We start from the raw sequence: 21329 nt of genomic DNA, 5'->3' as shown, positions 1-21329 counted from the left end.
GCAATGGTACATAAAGTCAAGCTCAATCTTAGGAGAAGCATGAGCCTGGGTAATTGAGTCAGGAAGAGGAGTGGAAGTCTCCTGTGACAGCCTGTAATTGTCAGAGCTCCAGTTAAATGCAGCAGACACGGATTCAATTCATATTTTGAATGCCTGGGTAGCGCCTGGATCAAACCTGGCCTCCAGACCTCTGGAGAGCTGCTCCTCTCTGACACAGAGAACATTAACCAGAAAACTACATGGGTAATTCTGCACTCTGTGCTGAAAATATTTCATTTAGGGCTGCATCAGAACTTCCATCCCCTTAGCAACTGGGAGGCTCCTGCTGGAAGCAGCGATGGGGAAGATGGGGCTCTGGGAACGTCAGAGGCAAGCGAGGATTCTGTGGGTGTGAAATTGTTGGCAATTATGTCTGAGCACTGGCTGCACATGTTTTTGCTGAATGTGTTCAGATTTACTGGAGGAATTGGCCCGAAGTATTTACTGAATTCTGGGAGGCCTGATTAAAATAAGCTGTGCTCAAGACACTTGTACTGTACTGAGACTCTGGAGTCCAGGGAGAGCTCTGGATGTGTCAGACACCAAAACAACAACAAATTAAAGAAAGGAGTTGGCTCAGGAAATATTACTGCTGGTTCCTGAAAACAAGCTAAAATGCAGTTGCTACCTGAGGAGCACAAAGGGAAAGAGAAAGAACAAGAGAAGCAATAAAGTGGAGTTTGGATGTGGGGGAGCAGCTCACTGCAGATCCACACAGGAAACGAGCACAGGTGATTAAGACTACATCATTCCATGGTGTCCTGCCATTCCCATCCAGGCTGGAAAGGCACTCCTGGGATGAGGGAAAACATCCCTTCCTGCCTGCCTCATCTGCCAGACCCAGGGCAAGGCTCCATTTACCAGCCTGGGAACAGCTTTAGGTTGGAAATGGGGGTGTGTGTTCCCGTCTGTCAGAGCTGGGGCAGTTATCTCTGTTCATTGGGCAGTTTTTTCTTTATCTCTCCCACAACCAATCCTCCCTCCAGGAGATCTCTGCTGTCCATGGCCATTAATTATTAATTATCTTCTGTCCATGGCCACTGAGTGTCCCTGCAGGGCTGATCCAATCCCAGCATCCCATGGGGAGATGCCCCGCCCAGGGGAGGAGCCAAGCATTCCTACCTGGATCCAATCCGAGCTTTGGGACCCCACAGCAGCCTCTGCCCCCTGCACTGCCAGAGGAGCAGCTTTGTGCTGCCCTGCATGGCCAGAGGGAGCCCAGGCCCATCTGCAGCAGCCCTGGAGCTGCAGAGGAAAACTCCCCCCTTGTGCAGGATCCCTGCTGCAGCAGAGCCACAGCTGGCACTGCAGGAGGGCTGAGCCCCCATGGATGGGGCTGGGACACCCCCTGACACACAGGGGGCAGGACATGGTCTGACTTGTTTGTACTATTGCATTTGTATTTTTAATTTTCCTAATAAAGATCTGTTATTCCTGCTCCCATATTTTTGCCTGAGAGCCCCTTAATTTCAAAATTATAATAATTCGGAGGCAGGGGGTTTACATTTTCCATTTCAGGGGAGGCTCCTCCCTTCCTCAGCAGACTCTTCTCAAACCAAGACAGGATCACAGGCAGCAGCAGAGGTTTCCTTGAGCTCACTGTTCAGGTCTCTCCCCTCTGGATCTCTCTGGCCTGTCTGGTGGAAGGAGCCACCAAAGCAGCTCTTTCACTCTGCAAAAGCCACAAACCCCACATCCAGCCCTCTTCCCTTGGAGGCTTCCATGACCCTTCTCGAGCAGGGCATTGATTATGGAGAGGTTTGCAGGGAATGACAATTTAGAAGTGGGACCATTCCCAACCAGGCACTGTGGGAATCACAGAATCCTCCAATAGTTTGGGTTGGAAAGGAGCTTGAAGGCCACCTGATTCCAGCTCCTGCCATGGGCAGGGACACCTTCCCTAACCCAGTGGTCCAGGAGCTGTGATTCCACCCCAGTGCCAACCTCACAGGGGGACAGCAGCAGCAGCGACACGAGTGGGGCCCTTCTCACAGCCCGCAGTGAGCCCTGAGCAGGAGAACATCCCCTGGTTTCCTCCTGGTTTCATGAAGAGGGCTCAGACATCCATTTCCAAGCCCTTTTATCTTCCCACCTGCAGGAGAACAGGCCCTGCAGTGGTGTTTGGCTCCTGCAGCCTCCACCCATGTACAGCAACCAAGCCAGCCCAGATTTCCCGTGGCATTCACATTCTCTGAAAAAATTCCTTTGCCCAGGGATTTTCTCCTGGGAAGCTGAGAAGCCTCAGAAAAAAGGAAAAACAATTCTTATCTCATTTGCTTCTCCTGTGTTGTGCTCATGTGGAATGTGTTTGGAGATTGTTTACCCACAGGTAATTGTTTCATTGGTTTCATGTGAATTGTTTTCACTCTTTGGCCAATCAGGGCCAAGCTGTGTCAAGGCTCTGGAAAGAGTCAGGAGTTTTCATTATTATCTTTTTAGCATTCAGTAAGTATCCTTGCTGTATTCTTTAGTATAGTTTAGTATAGCATTCTTTAATATAATATAGTATAATAAAATAATAAATTAGCCTTCTGAGAACATGGAGTCAGATGCATCATTCCCTCTTTTGTTGGGGGCCCTGTTTTACAATAGTTTCCCCCAGGACAGAAGGAGTAGGCTGTTTCTGCCCCCTCAGCTGCTCAGGGAAGGGCCCTGTGCTGCTCAGGGAGGTTTTGGGCAGCACAGCAGTGCACAAACTGCCATCCAGCACGCAGAGGAGTCCAGAGCCCAGTGCAGAGCTCGTGCCAAAATCCTGCTCTCCTGCCTCCTCAGAGGATGCACAAAGAAGATGAAACCTTTCTTAACGATCCCCTGGTGCCACTGTGAACGTGGGTACCAAGGAGACAACACAAGTGTGGCTGTGTAGGGATGACTCCCCAGGCCACAGCTCAATTTTGTGTTTAAGGCAAAGCTGCAGTTCTTTGGATGAGGAACAGGTCATTTAGACAAACATAAAAATACTTCCTTGAGCACAGAAGCATCTCTCTGCTACCTTACCCATAAACTCCAGATAATCTGCTGTTCTAAAGTGTTTATAGGTAATATCATGAAAGTTTCCTTTTAAAGAGTTTTATTTTACAGCTAAATTGCCAGCTTGTATTCCAAAATCTCAGCTACGAGGTTCCACACATTTTGGGGATCTGCAGGATTGATGTGCTCAATTTCTGCCTCTCAGACTCTCCTATCTGCTTTTTTCAGTCATCCTGCTACGAGGCATTTCTCCAGGAAGGTGATTTTCCTTCCTGTTCACCGTATCTCTGGCAGAAAATGCATTTTAGTGAACTAATTAAATAGAGTTGGATTGTACATCAAATATCGGTAATAATATCAGGCACTAACGCTCTGGCTGCTGTGAGAACAGGTTGCAATACACATTGTACCTGTAATACATCACTGGGATAATGATTTGATGCATCTGTGCTGTTAAATCCTCCCTTGGCAGAGTGACCAGCAAGCAAAAGACTGGAAAATATTGATGGGAAAGAGGATTCTGGAATGGTGGAGGGAAGGATCCTCCTCTGTGTGCTGTCCTTCCCTGGACTTCTCCTCCCAGCCCCATTCCCAGGGCTTGTGTGAGGCTGCATCCCCAATTTTCTCCTCATTTTCTGACTCTCCAGAGTATGAGCAGCTCTCCTTTTCTGCATTCTACTTATTAATTATAATTAATTAAACTCCTGTTTAATTAAAATCTAGTGTATCCCAGAAAAACCTGAGCTAAACCAGCTTATATTTTTAAATACATTTTTTCCTCCTCCCAAAGGATTCCAGAGTCCTTCACAAGCTACAACCACAGAATGATTAAGATTAAAGCTTTTCTTGAGTTCAGTTTTAATTCTGTGAGTTAATTTAATTGAGGAGAAGACACATTGATAACTTGTCCTCATTTCCCATTTCTGTGGAATAAAAAGAGGGAGATCTTAGCTAAGCAAAACAATGCCCCCAGGAGAGGAAATTCTTGAGATGCTCAAAATGCAGCACCTGTAGCCAGTGTTTCTTCTCAAATGTAGAGAAGTAAATAAGGATATTTTTTTGGGAACAAAGTTCACAGACCCCTTCTGGAGAATGCTAAACTTAATGCTTTGTTCATCAAGCTGTGATCTCCTCAGATCCAGAATTCTGAGTTTTCAGTGACCCACTCATCCTCTAATGTCCATAATCCCCCAAAAAGAGCCATGAAAAGAAGCAAAAGGTATCCAGTATAATAATAAAAATATAAATTGACCTATAAATTGTCCCTGCCCAGGTTCATTTGGGCACCGGGGGATGGAAGCACCAGGCTCACATCCATCTCCATTAATATTTCCAGCCAAAGGTTAAAGAACAGTAAAACCAACTAAGCTGTCAGAGAAAACACATATTAGCATTTAGATTAGCAGTTATTATCTGCATTTCCCATCAGCAGACAACAGTGAAATACGTGATGATGGCTTCAGATATTTTTTCAGAAAGGTTAAGGGGCCCCTGGATTCAAAGGGCTGGGAAAGACTGGCCTGGGAGATAAATCTGGCCTGGCCCTGGCATGTGCTGTGCATCCTCAATACATCTGGACTCTGGCTGGAATTAAAATTCATATTGCAGCAGCAATTAAAAGACAGAAGTAGGTCAGGAGCTGTTGTTCAAGGCAAGGAAAGAAAGGAAAAAGCCCAGAGTGAGCAGCGTTTGCCTGCTAGGAAATTCAGCTGTGAGAAACTCAGGCTGAGGTAACACTGAGGGGATGAAACAGGGAAAGGAGAGTTCGGGTGGCTCAGCTCTGGCCCGGCAGCTGATGCACACTGACATCAGCTCTCTCATTGTCCCTGGAGAGAGCATCTCATTGTGCATGGCCAGGGCACCCTCCCTGTGTGTCACACGCTGGGACAATGCCCTTTGTGGGAGCCCAACCAGCTCCAGGCGTGGAAAATGGGGATGAAACCACATTGCTTCAGCTGCTCCTTGGAAAACAGGGATTTGGTGCAGTCACCTGCAGGCTGGCACAGACCCTCCCTGCAGGCTGCTCCTCTGCTCTTGCAATGCTGACAATTAATGCAGGGCAGGGATCTCATGGGCAGCTCAGCCACAGAAAACTGAGCAAAGTGAGCCCCAGCCACCTAAGGTTGGTTAAACCTTGCTTTCAGTATAATCTGTTCTTAAAGGCGTCCTGCTAACCAAAACTACATTAAAAAAAATAGTTCTCTTGTTCTGCACAGGAACTTTGCTTGTTAAAGTTTGATTTTATCCAGAAAGGGAATGTAACAATAATTTGAAATGCTCCAAAGAGCAGCAGTTGGTTTCAGAAGAGGCAGAAGCTCTCCATGTGTGGCCCTGGGCTCTGCCTTGCCCTGCTTCTCATGGGAATTGCAGAGCCAAGCCCTGCCAGGTATCTCCCCAAGCTGCCCAGCCTCCCAAATCCATTTCCATGCTGGCAGCTCCACGTGGCACTAGGAATGCAGGGCAATAGCAGCACAAAACTAAATGCCATCAGTTAAACCCAAAGAGATCTGAAACTCAATCCCAGAGGTGTCCCAGAGCACCCATGGCCAGGTGGCCGGAGTTACCTTCTGCTGCTAAAACACTTCTTTTTTTGCCATTTATTTATCCTACAGACACAGGGGAAAATGTGTCCATATTCTCTTGACTCCAGTCTTCTTCTTCCAAAAGACAGCCAAGGTAATTGTTGATTTTGTCACTGGTTATTGTGTGAATTAGCTGATTTTGTCACTGGTGATTGCATGTTTTCTGCACTGCTTTGTCCTCTGCCCCCCATAAACCCTGCACTGATGGGCTTTAATCACCAGCAAAGGTTTCTGAACCTCATTCCCCTCCTGCCATGGGCACTAAAGACATTTTTAGTTGTTTGTGATCAAGCCTATGCAGGACCCTAATAATTATTAATGGTAGCACACCATCAACAAGTGGGGACACAACACTTAGAGCTGTTCATACTTTGCAGGGAGGGGAGGAAGAGAATCCCCTGTCACAGATTTTGGTCAGGGTTCATTCTCCAGAAGAGTTGGCTCATTGGATTGCCAGGTGTGAGACTGAGGTGTTACAGCATCACCCAATTAACTCAGTGATTAATGCACAGCTCTGATGGCAATCTGGGACAGGTTTGGGGTGGGACCACACACAGGGGTGGGAGTGGGGCTGTCCCCTGCTCTCCCAGGGATGCAGAAATGTCTCATGGATCAGTGCAGGAAAGAAGAACACCCTTGAAAATGCCCTGGGGGGAAACTGGGGCTGGGTTGAAGCACAAACAAGCAAGGAGTGTTGGGAACTCTGCTCCCAGGCTGGGATTTAGAGCAGAGGAACTCGAGGAGGAAAAGGGAAAACCTTCATTGTAAAAATATGCATTGCAGTTTTATCTGTCTGTAGTCATACATGAAATACAACATGTACATTCACACCAGCTCAGCTTCTCCACTTCAAATCACAAGATCATGGAATAACTGAGGTTGGAAAGGACCTCAGAGTCACAGGACCACAGCATCATTGAGGCTGGAAATTACCTCCAAGACCACCAAGTCCAACCTCTGACCAAGTACCAACCATGACAACGAGAGACTCAAGAATAAACACATCAATAATCACAGAAAACACCTTTTCTATACATAATTTATACAAAAAACCCCAAACCCAGCATTTTACACCACTGCACACATAATTTTTGATACAAAACAGGCTGAACCATTCCAGGGCATGTTTTGCCCAAGTTTGAAAAACTTTTCAAGAAATTTGCTTGAACAGCCACCTCTAAAATTCTCAAAAAGTAATAAAAACTAAAACGGGCACTTGACCTGTGCCCAATGCCAGAAGGAAATCCTCAAATAATAATTGTTGCACGTGTGGTTTGGATTTTTATAGGTAGAACTCAATAAAGAAGAACAGATGTAAGAAATGTACCGTCAAAATTGATAAAGTTCAAATTGACACACAACCAGTGCTTGTGGGGTTGTCTAAGGATTGGGAACTCTCCATGGGCAGGTTCAGGGACAGAAAGGAACTTCCCTGGAGAGAAATGCTGCTGCTGCTGGGACTCTGCATGGAGCAGAGAAGGGAAATGCTGCCCAGGGCCACTCCAGCCTCCTGCAGCCGCCACTTTGTCCCCCAGCCCTGGGCACTGGGGGCATTTTGTGGCTGCCACCTCTCTGAGAGCGATGTAACCCCAGCCTTAAACTGCTTCTGTAGCAAATGAATGCTGTTAATCCACTAAAGCTCATGTTTAAATAGAAACCACCACGTAAGAAAGCTGATGGAAGAAAACCAGCTCGTTCTCGATGGCTCCATGCAACAACAAAAAGCCAAGAGAGACTTAGTGCCAACCTCACTTCAGAGCAAGTTTTTAATACCATTTGGAATCATCATCCAGTGCATTTTTACTTGTAATTTTTTCTATTTTTCCCCCTTTTCTGAGTAATTTTTTCTGAATTTTCCCCCACAGAGCAGTGACTGCAGAGGGTCACTCCCCTCCATCCCACCAGCGCTGGCAGCAGCACAGAGCACCAGGAGCAGTTCATGACTATTTATACTTCACAAGCCCATCCTGCTGAAAGCTTTTAGGTAATTAGTTTTCCTCATTAACAGATGGTCTGCCTGGGGAAGGGCACTCAGGTGCTCCCAAGCCCCCTCCTGGATTACAGGGCAGCACCACACGGGCTGGGAGGGCAAAGCTCAGAAATGCTGAGCTGGGCTGGTGAAAAGGGCAACAAACCCACCACATTTATATAAAAATGTGTCATTCCTGCAAGATCACAGAGCATCACAGCAGTAAAAAACAGTCCCTGGATATTATCACAAGCCCCTTGTATTTAAATCAGATGGACAATATTTATCAACATCACTTTTAGGGAGAACCAAATATACTTTAAAGGATTTCAGGAGTTTTTTGGTGCTAAAGTTGCATCCTATCCTAAAAAACAAGGGAAAAAAAAAGGCAAATTTGATACATCCCATGGACCAAAAAGTGATTTGCAAACACAGGGAACAGGGGCAGCCAATAAAACACGTGGGGTTTGTACCTTCTCCCTGCCACATCCCATCCATTATCTCATTTTTCTCTTTCACACTTGCAGAGGCAAAACGGACATCAGGTAAAGCATAATTTAATATTATCACTAATGCATTCAAACACATCAGCAAGAGCTGTGCTGCTAAAATTGCACTGCAGAAAAAACCCAGGTAAAACACTGTTATCTCCTTGGAAAAGCTGGGCCTGGTGCTCCAGCACCCACTGATGTCTGCTGAAAGCAGCAGGATTATTTTCCTGAATAAGGATGACTCCCATGATTAAGGAGTGCAGGATTACATCCATTCTTTGCATATCTCCTGCTGTTTACATATCCCTCTTTTCACCTCTTGGCTTTTGTTGTTTTTTTTTTAATTTTTTTTTTTTTTTAATTTTTAACACAGGCATTTAATTACTGTTAGCACCAGATATCATTGTGCTGGACTTGTATCCCTTCAAAATTTGGCTGGGTTTGAGATGCCAAAGAAGAAATGCTTTTGTGATCAAAACAAAGGAAATAAAGCAGAAGCAGCAGAATGTGGACTGTGCAATTAAAAACAAATAAAAAGAGAGGGAACTCGTTATTCACAATCAAGGCTTATTCATGATTCATCTCACATCCCTGCTCCTACCCCTGGCCTCTGCTCTCGGGAGCTGATTGCTTTGGTATCAATTTTTAACTGAGTTACCTGAGAGCTCCCAGGCACTGCTGGCAGGAGCACTGCTGGAAAATAACTCAGGCAGCTGAAACAAGTATTGTAGGTAGGTGCAGTTAATGATTAACAAAACAAAAATACTTTGATGTTTTTCACCTTATAAAGAAGGGGTCAGAGTTGCTTTAGTTCGTCACTGCCATGTGCTTTATATATAAAATAGATCTCCTCCCTATCCTTAGGAAAATTAAGTTACTTTTCTATTACTTTAAGGTGAAATAGAGCATTTAATGCAGAGCTGTTAATTAAGAACTTGATGCAAGTTTCAGGTCATTGAGAAATGACTCTGAGAAATGTCTCTAACTGAATAAAAACAACACCACCACAAGTTAAACTTCCGACAGGGAACCACCTTTTTTTTCTTTTTTTATGGGAAACATGTTTCTTTCAAGCTCTCACATTTGACACCGAATTACATTAATCTTAGTTTGGGAAAATTATTAAGGGAACATAAATATCTTTAGTTTTAGTAGCTTGTTATGGGGGGGGGGAGGTGTTGAAAACTTAAATACCACCAGATAATTTCAGACAGCTTCATCATAACTTCAGCGCCAGCTCTGTAGGTGCTGTTTACATATTCCCTAGAGTTAAAAAGAAAAGCACTTCCTGCCTTTTTAGGCGTTTTTAACCTCACTTCAAACTCCAGAAGAGCAGAGTCTGGTTTCAGAAAGAGGCACAGGAGCGACAGGAGCTGGCAGGACGCTGAGAACCCCCCGAAGTTGCCCAAACTCACCCCAAATTGGCGATGCGCTCCATGCCGGGCTGCGGAGGATGCGGGTGCCCGAGGGCTGCGCTCCCGGCCGGGGCATCCCCGGGCTGGCAGCGACGGGAGCGGCCGGAGCTGCCAGCACATCAATTATCGGCGCATCAATTATTCACCCTGCAGCTGCTCTGCCCTGCTCGTCACTGCCGCCTTTGTGCCCGCAAAAATCGCAAAAATCACAAAAATCGAACAGCCCTGGGCACGGGAAGGGCTGGGTGCGCTGGCTGGGGACAGCCCGTGTCGCACTTGTGCCCTCTCGCTCACCCCTGGGTGTTGGGAGCAGCGCAGCTTCTGGATTTACATACTGGAGTTGTGTCCCTCCTGCTGAGCGTTCTGAAGTTAAGAGGAAATGTCCGAATCTGCTCCTTGCACGTATTTCTGTCATGACCTCCCTGACTTTTAAATAGCGAACACCTGTTTCTGTTCCTGTTCACCAAAATGTTCCTATTCTAAGCATGAAAGGGGGGTAAAAAAGCACAGCAAATTCCTAATTGACTCCAAAATCCATTGCAGTGTTGTTTTTGAAATTATGTTTTGAAGGTGGTATTTTCACCTAGATGTTTTCATTGTTATTGCAATTTTTTAAATAATCAGTGGTAGCACCATTTTTCTCCTCGATGTTTGCCATTTAGAAATCATTAATAAGTGAATTTGATCCAGCCTGGTTTGCTGTCCAAAAGGATACTGAGAGTTCATTTGATTACAGTGCACCAAGGGTTTTTCAAAATCCATTGCAGTGTTGTTTTTGAAATTCTGTTTTGAAGGTGATATTTTCACCTGGATGTTTTCATTGTTATTGCAAATTTTTAAAATAATCAGTGGTAGCACCGTTCTTCTCCTCGATGTTTGCCGTTTAGAAATCATTAATAACTGACTATAACAACAATTTAATAATCATTCTTCTGATAATTGATCACAAGACTAATGATGGAACACAATGAGGGATTTTTAATCATTTACCTGTGCAGTTATGTAATGCCTTAATGGGGTAAACAAAGATTGAAATAATTTTCTCTGATACTGCTAAGAGCAGCACTGGAATATTGCATTAATTTCAGTATCCATATTCTAAATAGAACTATAGAAAAAACTGCTCAGAAATGATTTGAACTCACTAAGGAGAATTAAAAACATGTGATTCAGCCTGGTTTGCTGTCCAAAAGGATACTGAGAGTTCATTTGATTACAGAGCACCAAGGGTTTTTCAAGGAGAAAATACCTCGAAGTACTTCTGAAGTAGATATTTCTTTGGAGACAGTGATTACATGCTGCAAAAATGTTCTGAGTACACCAGTGACCTCTGCATTTCTTAGATACCTTTCTAGAAAATATGCTTTTGCCAAACAAACAACAAAATTCACAGAACTTAAAATGCAGAGAACGTAAGAGCAGATTCCTTTAAATCCTTTTAGAGTTGCATTGTGCTCGTGTTGTTCCTTGGATCTCCACTACCTTCCTATCATCTGCATGCGGTGATTTTCGCAATCTTTAAGCAAATAAAAAAGAAAAATTGCGATGATTTCAGGATTTCACCCAGAGAACCATGGCATTGTAATGCAAATGAGGCTGATGAATGTTTCATGGCAGACTTCAAAACGTTTGCTGCTGAGCCTTTCTAGAGCAGCCCAGGTGGATGCACTTCTCCTCCCACCTTTTTCTCATTATTCCAGTTAGGATAAGAAAGAAAAACAACTTGGGGCACAAGGACATGAAATAATTTGATTTTGCTTGAGAATTATAAATGAAGCTTATTTTTGCCTCTAATATTCTGGCTCTAGACAGGTTTAGACTGAGAAAAACACAACTTTATTCAGTGTTTGATGTAGATTGGATTGGATGACTTTTAAGACTTTGATCACCAGCTTAAAACTGCAGCAGGGACAGAAGGGTTTGTGATTATCTGCTGGATTTTGGCACCAAGCAGGATCTGCTGTTCCTTCCAGATTGCAGGTGCACTTTGGAGGTGCTGATTACAGAGATCACTGCTGAGGTCACCCCCTCCTATGGCAGACTTGTGACAACGGCCAAAAAAAAATGTGTTTTCACCTGAACTGAATGCTGGAGATGTCCTTTAGGATGTGTGCAGCATGAAAGGAAAGGTCAGGCTGCAAGGAAGAAGACAGCCAGGCAGATATTGGCCAAGCCAGCCCTTGGAAGCGTTTCCCAGCAGGATGCTCTGAGCCCAAACCCAGCCCTGATTGTGAGCATTAAATGATATCTCTGGCTGCAGCTGGGCAGGGCATTGTGCAGCTCCAGAGCAGCTCCAGCCCCAAAACTGGCACATCCTGCACCCCTCCAGAGCATTGTGCAGGTACAGATCAGCTCCAGTGTGACCGTGTTCACAGGGGTTGAAGGAAGAGGGAAGGTTGAGGTTGAGGGAAGAGATGAGGATCTGACTCCATGTTTCAGAAGGCTGATTTATTATTTTGTAATATGTATTACATTAAAACTATACTGAAAGAATAGAAGAAAAGGTTTCATCAGAAGGCTAGCTAAGCTAAGAATAGAATAGGAAAGAATGATAACAAAAGCTTCTGTCTGGGACAGAGAGTCTGAGCCAGCTGACTGTGATTGGCCATTAATTAGAAACAACCACATGAGACCAATCCCAGATGCACCTGTTGCATTCCACAGCAGCAGATAATCAATGTTTACATTTTGCTCCTGAGGCCTCAGCTTCTCAGGAGGGAAAATCCCAAGGAAAGGATTTTTCATGAAAAAATGTCTGCGACACTCCAGCCCCAGAGCTGGCACCTCCTGCCAGAGGTCTGCAGGTGTGTGGTGAACACCAAAAAGTGCAAGGGGCACGGGGAAGGGAAGGGGAATTGCTGTCTGGTGGTGCTACATGAGTTTTGCCTGGGAAAAATAAATGATTGACAGAGTTGTAGCTGAGAGTCCCTGTTCAGACAGTGTCACATATGCAAGGCAGTGACAAATTATGCTTGACTGCACTTGAAAGCTGCAGAAATGTTGAGTAGCACGGGCAGGGAGATGGGGTTCCTATCCATTGCCATCAAAATATCATCTTTTAGTGCTGTTGACAGTTTAATAGCTACTTCTGGATGGTGGAGAGCATTGTGAAGTGCTGCCACTGTATTATTAACCCAGGCTGGAGCTTCCCTGCAAATCAGAGCGAAAATCCACACAAATGGAACTTCTGAAACAGTTTTAGATTAAAGGTGTGCTGGTCACAACAGGAATTGTATCTCTCTGTCTGCATCTCAGGGGGATCCAACAACTCTTTAACCCCTGATTACGTTATCATTTATTTTCTGAGCTCACAGAATCATTCATGTTGGAAAAGACTCCAAAACCATCAAATCCAGGCATTAACCCAGCACTGCCACATCCACCACTAAACCACATCCCTAAGCACATCCCAGGGCCAAACCCCATTCCATTTTAAAAATCCAGGTGATGGAATTCTGCTCAAATCCAACATTTTTGGTTCCATTTGTCTCCTCCAGGCAGCTGAGGTGGTATGTGGATATGGATATTTCCATGTGGACATATCCTGCTCTATCTGCAGGATCCAGTGTGTGACTCTCCACTGCTCCTGAGAAAATGCAGCTGTGCAAAGCTGGATCCATGGATGTGACTGCCTGAAATCGCTCCTGGGATGTTCAGAGCTGTGCCACACCTTGGAAATGGCTTGCAGGCCCCAGTCTGTGACAGTTCAGAGCAGATTTGTGCAATACCACCCAGCCTCAGCACATCCTGTGGCTGGGGAGGGGTGGTGTGATGGTGTGAGCACAGGAAAGGTTTGGGATTGAGCAGGTTGGAGTGTGACTCTCTATTGATACCTTTAAATTAGCTATCACTGTAGTATCTGCTTTCTGTCAGGGTGCTGCAGGAAATCAGTGAGATGCATCTGGGAGGGGAGTGAATCAATTCCCTGCTCGGCCTGGGGGCTGACCCTTCCCTGTTGGCTGTTTCCCAGCTTGTCACCTCACTCATTTCCTGTTGGAGATTTTTTCAGGGATGGCCTAGAAGGCAGCTGTGAGGAGCAGATTCTCACAGCCTGCTTCTGTGAACAGCAGAGGTTCTCAGGTTATTTTTAACTACAGGTAAAAGTGACAAACATGAAGGCCTTGAGAGCCTTGCACATCAGAGTTCTCAGGCAGCTTTCTCATAACAAGTGGATGTTCTATCTTTGGCTGTTTTGGGAAAGCAAGAATAATTTTGAGAACCCAAATCTTGGTATTGGAAACATAAGGTGGAGTTGGTATGCTATCTCTGACCTATTGTGAGCTCAGATTTTGCAATATGCATGAACTTGATTAACACTGTTATAAAAGGTGCCTGATTGATCAATAAAGTGGAGTCGATGCTGACCAACGCAAGGTGGGTCGTCTCCCCTCCACCTTCAATAATTTCCCTTTTTTCCCACTGTTCCTTGGCACCACTGGCAGGGAATGTGTTCCCTGCTGGGACCCCTGCCTAGAACTGCCACCTGCCCATGGTGGCACCTGCCCAGGGGGCTGAGCTGACTTTGGGGTGAGACTTTCAACAGCACTGGTGAGGAGCACCTTGAATCCTGTCCCCACTTTGGAGTTCTTCACTTAAGAAAGGAAATTGAGGGGCTGGAACTGGTCCAGGGAAGGGAATGGAGCTGGGGAAGGGGCTGGAGCACCAGGAGGGGCTGAGGGAGCTGGGAAGGGGCTCAGCTGGAGAAAAGGGGGATCAGGGGGGCCCTTGTGTCTCTGCACAGCTCCTGCCAGGAGGGGACAGCCGGGGGCTCGGGCTCTGCTCCAGGGAACAGGGACAGGAGCAGAGGGAACAGTAGTAGTATATAGTAGTATATAATTTAGTATATAGTAATATATAGTAGTATATATAGTAGTAGTATATAATATATATAGTAGTATATATATATAGTAGTATATAATACTAATATATAGTAGTAATATAGTAATAGTAGTATAATAATAGTAGTATATTATTTACATTATAAATAATATAATATAATATAATATAATATAAGTAATATATTATAATAGATTTGTATTATTATATAATATATTAATACAATCAATTATATTCTATAATACAAATATATTATATTTATATTCTAAATTATGTTATAGTATATAATTTATATTTATAGAATTTTATATCTGCTATAAAATATATGTATATGTATATATAAATGTCAGTATGAATATATATAAATGTATATATATATGTGAATATATAATGTGTATATGTGTATACATGATATACTCCTGCCAGGAGGGCACAGCTGGGGGGAACAGGGACAGGAGCAGAGGGAACGGCCCCAGCCTGGGCCAGGGCAGCTCAGGGTGGGCACCATGAGGAATTTCTTCCTGGAGAGGACTGGAAGCACAGGAACAGGCTGCTCAGGAGGTGCTGGGATCCCCATCCCTGGAGGTGTCCAAGGAATTCCTGGATGTGGCACTCCATGCTCTGGGCTGGGGACAAAATGGGGAATGGGCACAGTTTGGATTCAATTATTTTGGAGGTGTTTTCCACCCAAAATAATCCTGAGATTCTGAGACACCAAATGTGGCTCTTGTGGCACGTGGCACCAAGAGGGGCAACACTCCAGGACAGTCCCATGGAGCTGTGGCAGAGCTGCCAAAACACGTCCTGCTGGCACTTTATTCCCCATCTGGGTTGGCTTTTTTTTTTTTTTTTTTTTTTTTGAAGTCTGAGAAAAAACCAGAGCATTACAAAACCGTCAAGCTGTGAGAAGAAAAGTCAAAAGGCAGAAAATTCCAAGTTAATGCTGACTCCTTAATTCACATCATTAACTCGGAGGCACGGCCGAAGGCTGGGCAGCAGCCTGAGCTGAACTCTGCTGGGGTTTGGAACAGGCTGAGCATTTGCACATCCAAAGGAGCCCAGATTCCTGTGTGGATGCAGGAGGGGAGCTGGGTGAAGGGGCTGGGTGCCACTGGAATGGGGGAAAAATTAAAAATAAAAAAAAAAAAGATGGGCAATCGAGAGATTTCCTGAAAAATCAGGTGGGGGAAGGGAGGTGAGAGAAGAGATAAACTCACCCCAGAGGAGAATAACATTAAGGACACTGACAAATGAAGGAGCCAAGACATGAATTGAAAGGTGAGCAGGGTAGGGCAGATAGTTAAACAGGAAAAATAGGGGGTAATTGTGAAAAAGGCGAAAGCAAGAGGGAGTGAGAGAAAAGAGACTTGGCTGGGGATCTGGGATGGAGCTGGCACAAAGCTGGGGAAAGCGGCAGTGAAAGGGCAGGAGAACAATGGTCTCTCAGAGAGGGGACATGCAATTAGGGCTGGGAGAGACCAAAGGAGAAAAGCCAAGAGGAAAAAAGGCTCAGGTTTGGTGGGCAGAAGAGTCAGGGCATTTTGGGCTCCCTCCCCTCTGCCCAAGGCACATTGATCGTGCTGGCTGAGCCCTGGCCTTCATTTCTGCTTATTATCTCAAAAAATTCAAATTGCACACGAGGAACAGACACTAAACCAATCATTAAGGCTGCAAATGACATATCCCAAAGTAAGGAAATTCGAGGAAAACTGAGGAGGGAAGGGTTTTGCAAACTCTGTGATACATAAATACACATATTGCTCTTCTGCTGGAGATCTTAGGGCACTTTGAAAATACACACAGCTGGATACTTACATTTAATTAAATAGGTTTTAAGATAATGACTACAGCAGTTTTGGCATAATTCACAAGTAAAAGCAATCAAACCCAAAATTCAAAACTGCTTTTATTCCAATATCCAGCATCAGTAACAGCCTCTACAGTTTTCGATGGAATGGGAGCCATAAAACTCCATTCCAGAGTTTACAGTTGCAATAAGAACAGATTTATGGGCAATAAGAAGTGTCTGTGTGCACCTTCTCGTGCCTCTCCTTTATTAGGCTAAAGCTGAGACATCCCCAAAAACGCCTTTAATTAGCTCAAGCACTTCATTTAACAAAACAAGCAGTTTAGAACAAATACAAACCCCTAGTCTCCAGCCACCACGTACAGGAAGCAACCATTATTTGTGCAAGATTAATAAAGTCACAGGTGATTTTAGAACAACCTCATTAAAGCATGATTTAAACCTAAGAGCAAATGTGGTTTTTTTGCATCAGCACTGGATCAAGGAAAAGAAAATGTTATGTTAATAAATACCCCTGTTTTTGGATTAAAAAAACTATGTTGAGAGTGGGTATGAAGACACCTTGGAATGGAAGTTGCTTTTCTTGTAAAGATATGCAATAAAAGCACTTGTGGGATTTTTTCCCTCAAATAAACCAGAACTTATTTTCTGTCCCATCATGTAATCCATGAATTAAGGAAGAACAGTGCAATGATGACGGGATAATTGAAGTTAGAAAGTCAGGGGGAAGGTCTGGCTGAGGGGGACAGTGTGTTGTCTCACATTTCAGATGTTTCACATAAAGTGACTAAATATCTGCATAGAGTTTAATTAAGATTTTTTTCCCCTGTGGTAAAACACAGCATTAAAAATACTGAGCACATTCAGCTACACCGAAATCAGAGAGAAATGCAGAGCCCCAGCATTGTTTTCAACACATATCAGAGCCCTTTGGGCTGCAATCCAGCACTGGATTTCTAAAGAATTCCTTTTCTGACAGCCAGGGCTTTTCCAGAGATGAATTCCCACCAGTGGACCCAACTGAGGATCCAGAATTCCAAACCCTTTTCCAGCCACAGAGTCACAGGATGGCTTGGGTTGGAAATGCCTGAGAGACCCTGGGCAGGGACACCTCCCACCAGAGCAGACTGATAAATTTTTTTAACTTTCAATAAACTACTTTTAACTTCAATGAAACTTCTTTAATTTCTTTAACTTTCAATAAGCAATGCAAAAAATTGTGGCCAAAGAAGGCATTGCAATTTTTTGCAAAATCACCAAGAAAATGTGGAGGGTGAATGTCTCCCTAAAAAACATTCACACAGTGACAGGAACTGTTCTAGAATTCTTTTTCCCACAATGGTTTCTTCTCATCATTATTCATCATTGAGCTGCTGCTCCAAACTTCATTTAGAAGTCCTGTGAAATGGTTCTGTGAAATCCCTCATTTCAGGAACATAAATTGGTAACTTCAGACACTTTTTGCATGAATTTTAAAACTCCAATCCTTGGGGAAGTATTTTACTGCAGGTAAGGATTTCTTTCCCAAATGTCTGCTACAACACCTGAATTCTGCACTGTGGGTTTTGTTATTGCAGCAGGGATTTTTGTGAAGATTTGTCTGTATTGCCCAGCCTGGACAGCAGCAATTGGCTCCTCTGTACCTCAGCTCCATCCTCCTCTTAAAGATTCACTTTGTGGCCAATTTGCACCAAGAAAAGGTTTTGCTTTCTTCCCCCATTTTTGTTTCTCCCAATAAAGAGATTAATAAATTATGTGCCGAGAGAAAGTGCCTGTAATGACCTCTTTTTCCTCAAATATTTATCTCCCAAACATTTTTAATATTTAAACACCAGCTATTTAATTGCTAATAAACCATTTGGTATTAATTGGGTTCAAGGAATAAAATAGAGATGGATTTTGTGCCTGGCTGTGCTGTCCATGGGTCTTGATTAGTAGTGCTGGGATTGTATCCTCAGTATTGTCTCACCAACAGTTTATCCCAAATATTTTAATGGGAATAAAGGGAGGGAGATGAAGTTATGATCTCTTAGATAGATGTAATAATTTAACACTGCCTTTGCTTCCCAGGACCTGTGTTATCTGGATTTATCACAGAATGGTTTGGGTTGGAAAGGACATTAAAGACCTGTCACCCTGATTTTTTAAGATTTTCTAAGCCTTCTGATGTTTACATTCTTGTAGCAAACTTGCTCACACACTTTCTGTAAATAACTTCTTGTTTTGCATTATTTTATGGAAGAAGAGAAATTTGACAGACTGTTGGTTTGTCCAGTGTCATTGGAGAGGTGGCACTGTCACCCTCCAATCCACTGTCACTTTTAGAAAACTATAAATGTTAGAGTCAGAAAATAAATTTCATTTTCTTCACCTTGAGAGCAACAGTGTGTGAGCTTGTGTTGTTTCATGTCCTATAGTGACAAAGACCATCTCATTCCAGCCCCCAAAGGAGAGACAGGTCCTACCATCTTTTGTGTTATTTAAGTTCTGCTGGAGTTACAGCAATTTCTGTGCTTTTTCCTATGCACATTTCCAAGGCCTTTCTTAGGCAGGTTTTGCCTTTTAACTGCACACTGCAAAGTGCTCATCTTGATCTTGATTATCCTCTGTCTTGGGCTGTTGGAAATCTCCCTCTGACCCTGACAAACCCCAGCCCTCCTTAGTGACAGCCATCCTTCCCCACAGGCCATTTTTCTGGCTCACTGCTCCAGCAGAATCCCCTCCCTGCTCTTCCCAGTTCCTTCCAACCCAAACCATGCCAGGGAGGCTGATCCCAGCCCTGCTCCCCTCCTGCCCAGCCCTCCCTGCTTGGCACTGCATTCCATGCCAGGCTTAATGCACTGAAACAATTCCCCTCTCTGAAAGGAGTCTAAAAGGAAACCTCATTTCCCTCTGCGGTCACCTCTGCTGCCACTCTGCAGAGAACAAAACACCGAACACCTCAGTAATGGTGCAGAGCTGAAGTCCTGGGATGGCTCTTGTGATCCCCACAGTGACCTTGTGCTTCCCTCAGCTTCTGTGAGGGTCACCCACGTTTTCCCAGCTTTCACCTCAGCCATAAATTCCCTGGCACTGCTCCAGTGCAGTCTGTGCCCAGTGCCTGCCCCGATGAGCTGGGAAGGCTGGCCAGTGCTGCAGGACAGATGGGACTGTGCCTCTCACTTTGGCAGCCACAGCGAGAGAAATAGATCATTTCAGACAGGAGAAATTGGATTTTTTTCCCTTTCACATTTTCACGGGTTCATTCAGGGCTCACAGAGGTCAGGAAAAAAACCCCATGAATTGCTGAATGAATTTTACACATGAATTAATAGCAAGCTTTTATAATATCTATGAAACAGTTCACAGGATCCCAAGGTTCCCCAGTGGGAAGGACTTGAGAGGGTTCAGATTCAACCCCTACACATTGGCTCAGGGTTTTTCCCCAGAAAATCCCTTGAAATCCCAAGGATAGGGATGGCAGAAGCTCCCAGGCAGCCCATCCCACAGCCCCTCTGCCCTGCATCCTGCAAATCCACAGCTGCAGAAATCCTCAGTTTCACAGCAGGAGAGGCTGCACTGAACTCTAACACAAATCTATCTGATTTTATAAAAAAAGAAGAGCTGAAATGTGCTCTTTGCCCACTAGAACTCTGGAATTGTCTAGGTAATGGAATAGCATTGGATCACAACCTTAGAATTACCTGCGCTGTTCAGTTCCCCCATTACAACTTCAACCCAGAAATGATTATTCTTTTTTCCAAATAAGATTATGAAAACACAGATGGTGCCACAAAGCCTCAGGACTGCACCCTGCACTCTCCCCTCTGATCACAATTTCCTGCTGCTAAACTCTTTCTTTGGGCCTGTTTTAGACAGAACCTCCTCAAAGCCATCCTTGGCCTGAGTGGAGCAGGTGTGAGGCACCGACCCCACATCATCTCTGCTTTTCCATGGAAATTGCTGAGCCTCCCAAGGTTTTGATTACTTTATGCTCTGCAGCAACCAAATCTTGTATAAAAGAAATTTCCAGGCACAATAACCTGCCTGACCTGGAACAAGGAGCAACAAGAAGCAATTTCATCATGTCGTGTGTGGGGTTTCACGTCTTCCCTCTGGCCATTTCCCAATCCAAGGCAGTAAATTAATTCCCAAACACCAACCTGAAAGGGCTCTCTTCACTTCTCCATGTCTTGCTGCCTGATTTTCTATGAAATTCATGACCTCAGTAAATAATTCAAGAGGGAAGAGGGAGCTGGGAGACCACAGAAGTTTATCTGGCTGCAGAGGGGAGGGTGTTGTTTCTGAGGTCACAATGAGGGCAGGTCTCTAGAAGATCAAAACTTAAACAGGTTGATGGTTGTGGTTATGAGCTGGAATTTGGGAAAACACAGCAGTGATAAGGATGCCACAATTGCCATCTCTAAGCTGTAGGTGACTGCATTTGAATTTTTGTCTCACAATGTAAGAGTGAAAATACCTGGTGCAGGAATTAAAGGCAGAAGGATCTGTGATTCCATCTTAGAATCCTGCTGCATTTAAAAAAGAAAAATTAAATACCAGGCAAGGAAGGAATCTAGATTTTACAGGAGCAGTGTCCACTTGGATCAATATGGGAAAACACTTTTGTTCTAGAAGCCTGTCAGGTCCCCTCACAGATATGTACATTTGTAATGAAGATTTTCAACATTTTCTCTGAGACAAAGTTCATGCCAGGCTGTCACAGGAAAGGCTGATGGACCTTTCAAGAGGGAAATCTACCTTGGAGGGTGAAGTGTAAGATATATAATAATTATATAGAATCACAATATATAGCTCCATCAATATACCAAGTGTGAGAGAGAGACCTCAATCACACAAGTTCTGAACATTTCAGGTTAATTAAACATCTCAATTTAATTCCATACCAACAAAATGACTTCCAGCCTTGGGAAAAGACAGCTGCAGACTTCTGTGGGATGCAAACCTGCTGTGGATGCACACGGGGCTGGGGAACTAAAGAGGGATCAGATCTGGGACACAATGGAACATCTTCCCTCAGATCATGAAAGCACAAACACGAATAAAAAAATTCCTGATCACTCTTGAAAGGCTCAGTTTCTGGTAGGAGCAGCCCAGGCTGCAGCAGTGTTGTCACAGCTCTTTAATGAAGTGCTTCTCCTGGCTGCTCTGCTCCAGCTGCTGCTGCTGCTGAGCTGGGCCTTCCAAAAGAAGCAATCACTGCCTGCGAGCTGGGTTTAC

At 44.3% G+C, this 21329-nt stretch overlaps 1 protein-coding gene across 2 annotated transcripts in view; it reads right to left on the bottom strand.

The window, feature by feature from the left end:
- The window catches only part of C6H10orf90 (chromosome 6 C10orf90 homolog), a 98440-nt gene that overhangs the window by 52405 nt on the left and 24706 nt on the right, over positions 1-21329 (bottom strand). The window contains exon 1 of one of the 2 annotated variants that reach the window (XM_064716938.1): positions 9467-9685. The exons of the other annotated variant lie outside the window; for it this stretch is intronic. Coding sequence (XP_064573008.1) covers positions 9467-9542 — 76 coding nt within the window. The 5' untranslated portion in view covers positions 9543-9685. Of the gene's footprint in view, positions 1-9466; positions 9686-21329 lie in introns of those variants that run through there. 2 annotated transcript variants of the gene reach the window in all.

This window comes from Zonotrichia leucophrys, chromosome 6 (assembly GCF_028769735.1).
Source record: "Zonotrichia leucophrys gambelii isolate GWCS_2022_RI chromosome 6, RI_Zleu_2.0, whole genome shotgun sequence".
Classification (NCBI taxonomy): Eukaryota; Metazoa; Chordata; class Aves; order Passeriformes; family Passerellidae; genus Zonotrichia; species Zonotrichia leucophrys.
The sequence above is the reverse complement of the archived record's forward strand: the minus strand, read 5'-3'. Positions and strand labels throughout refer to the sequence as shown.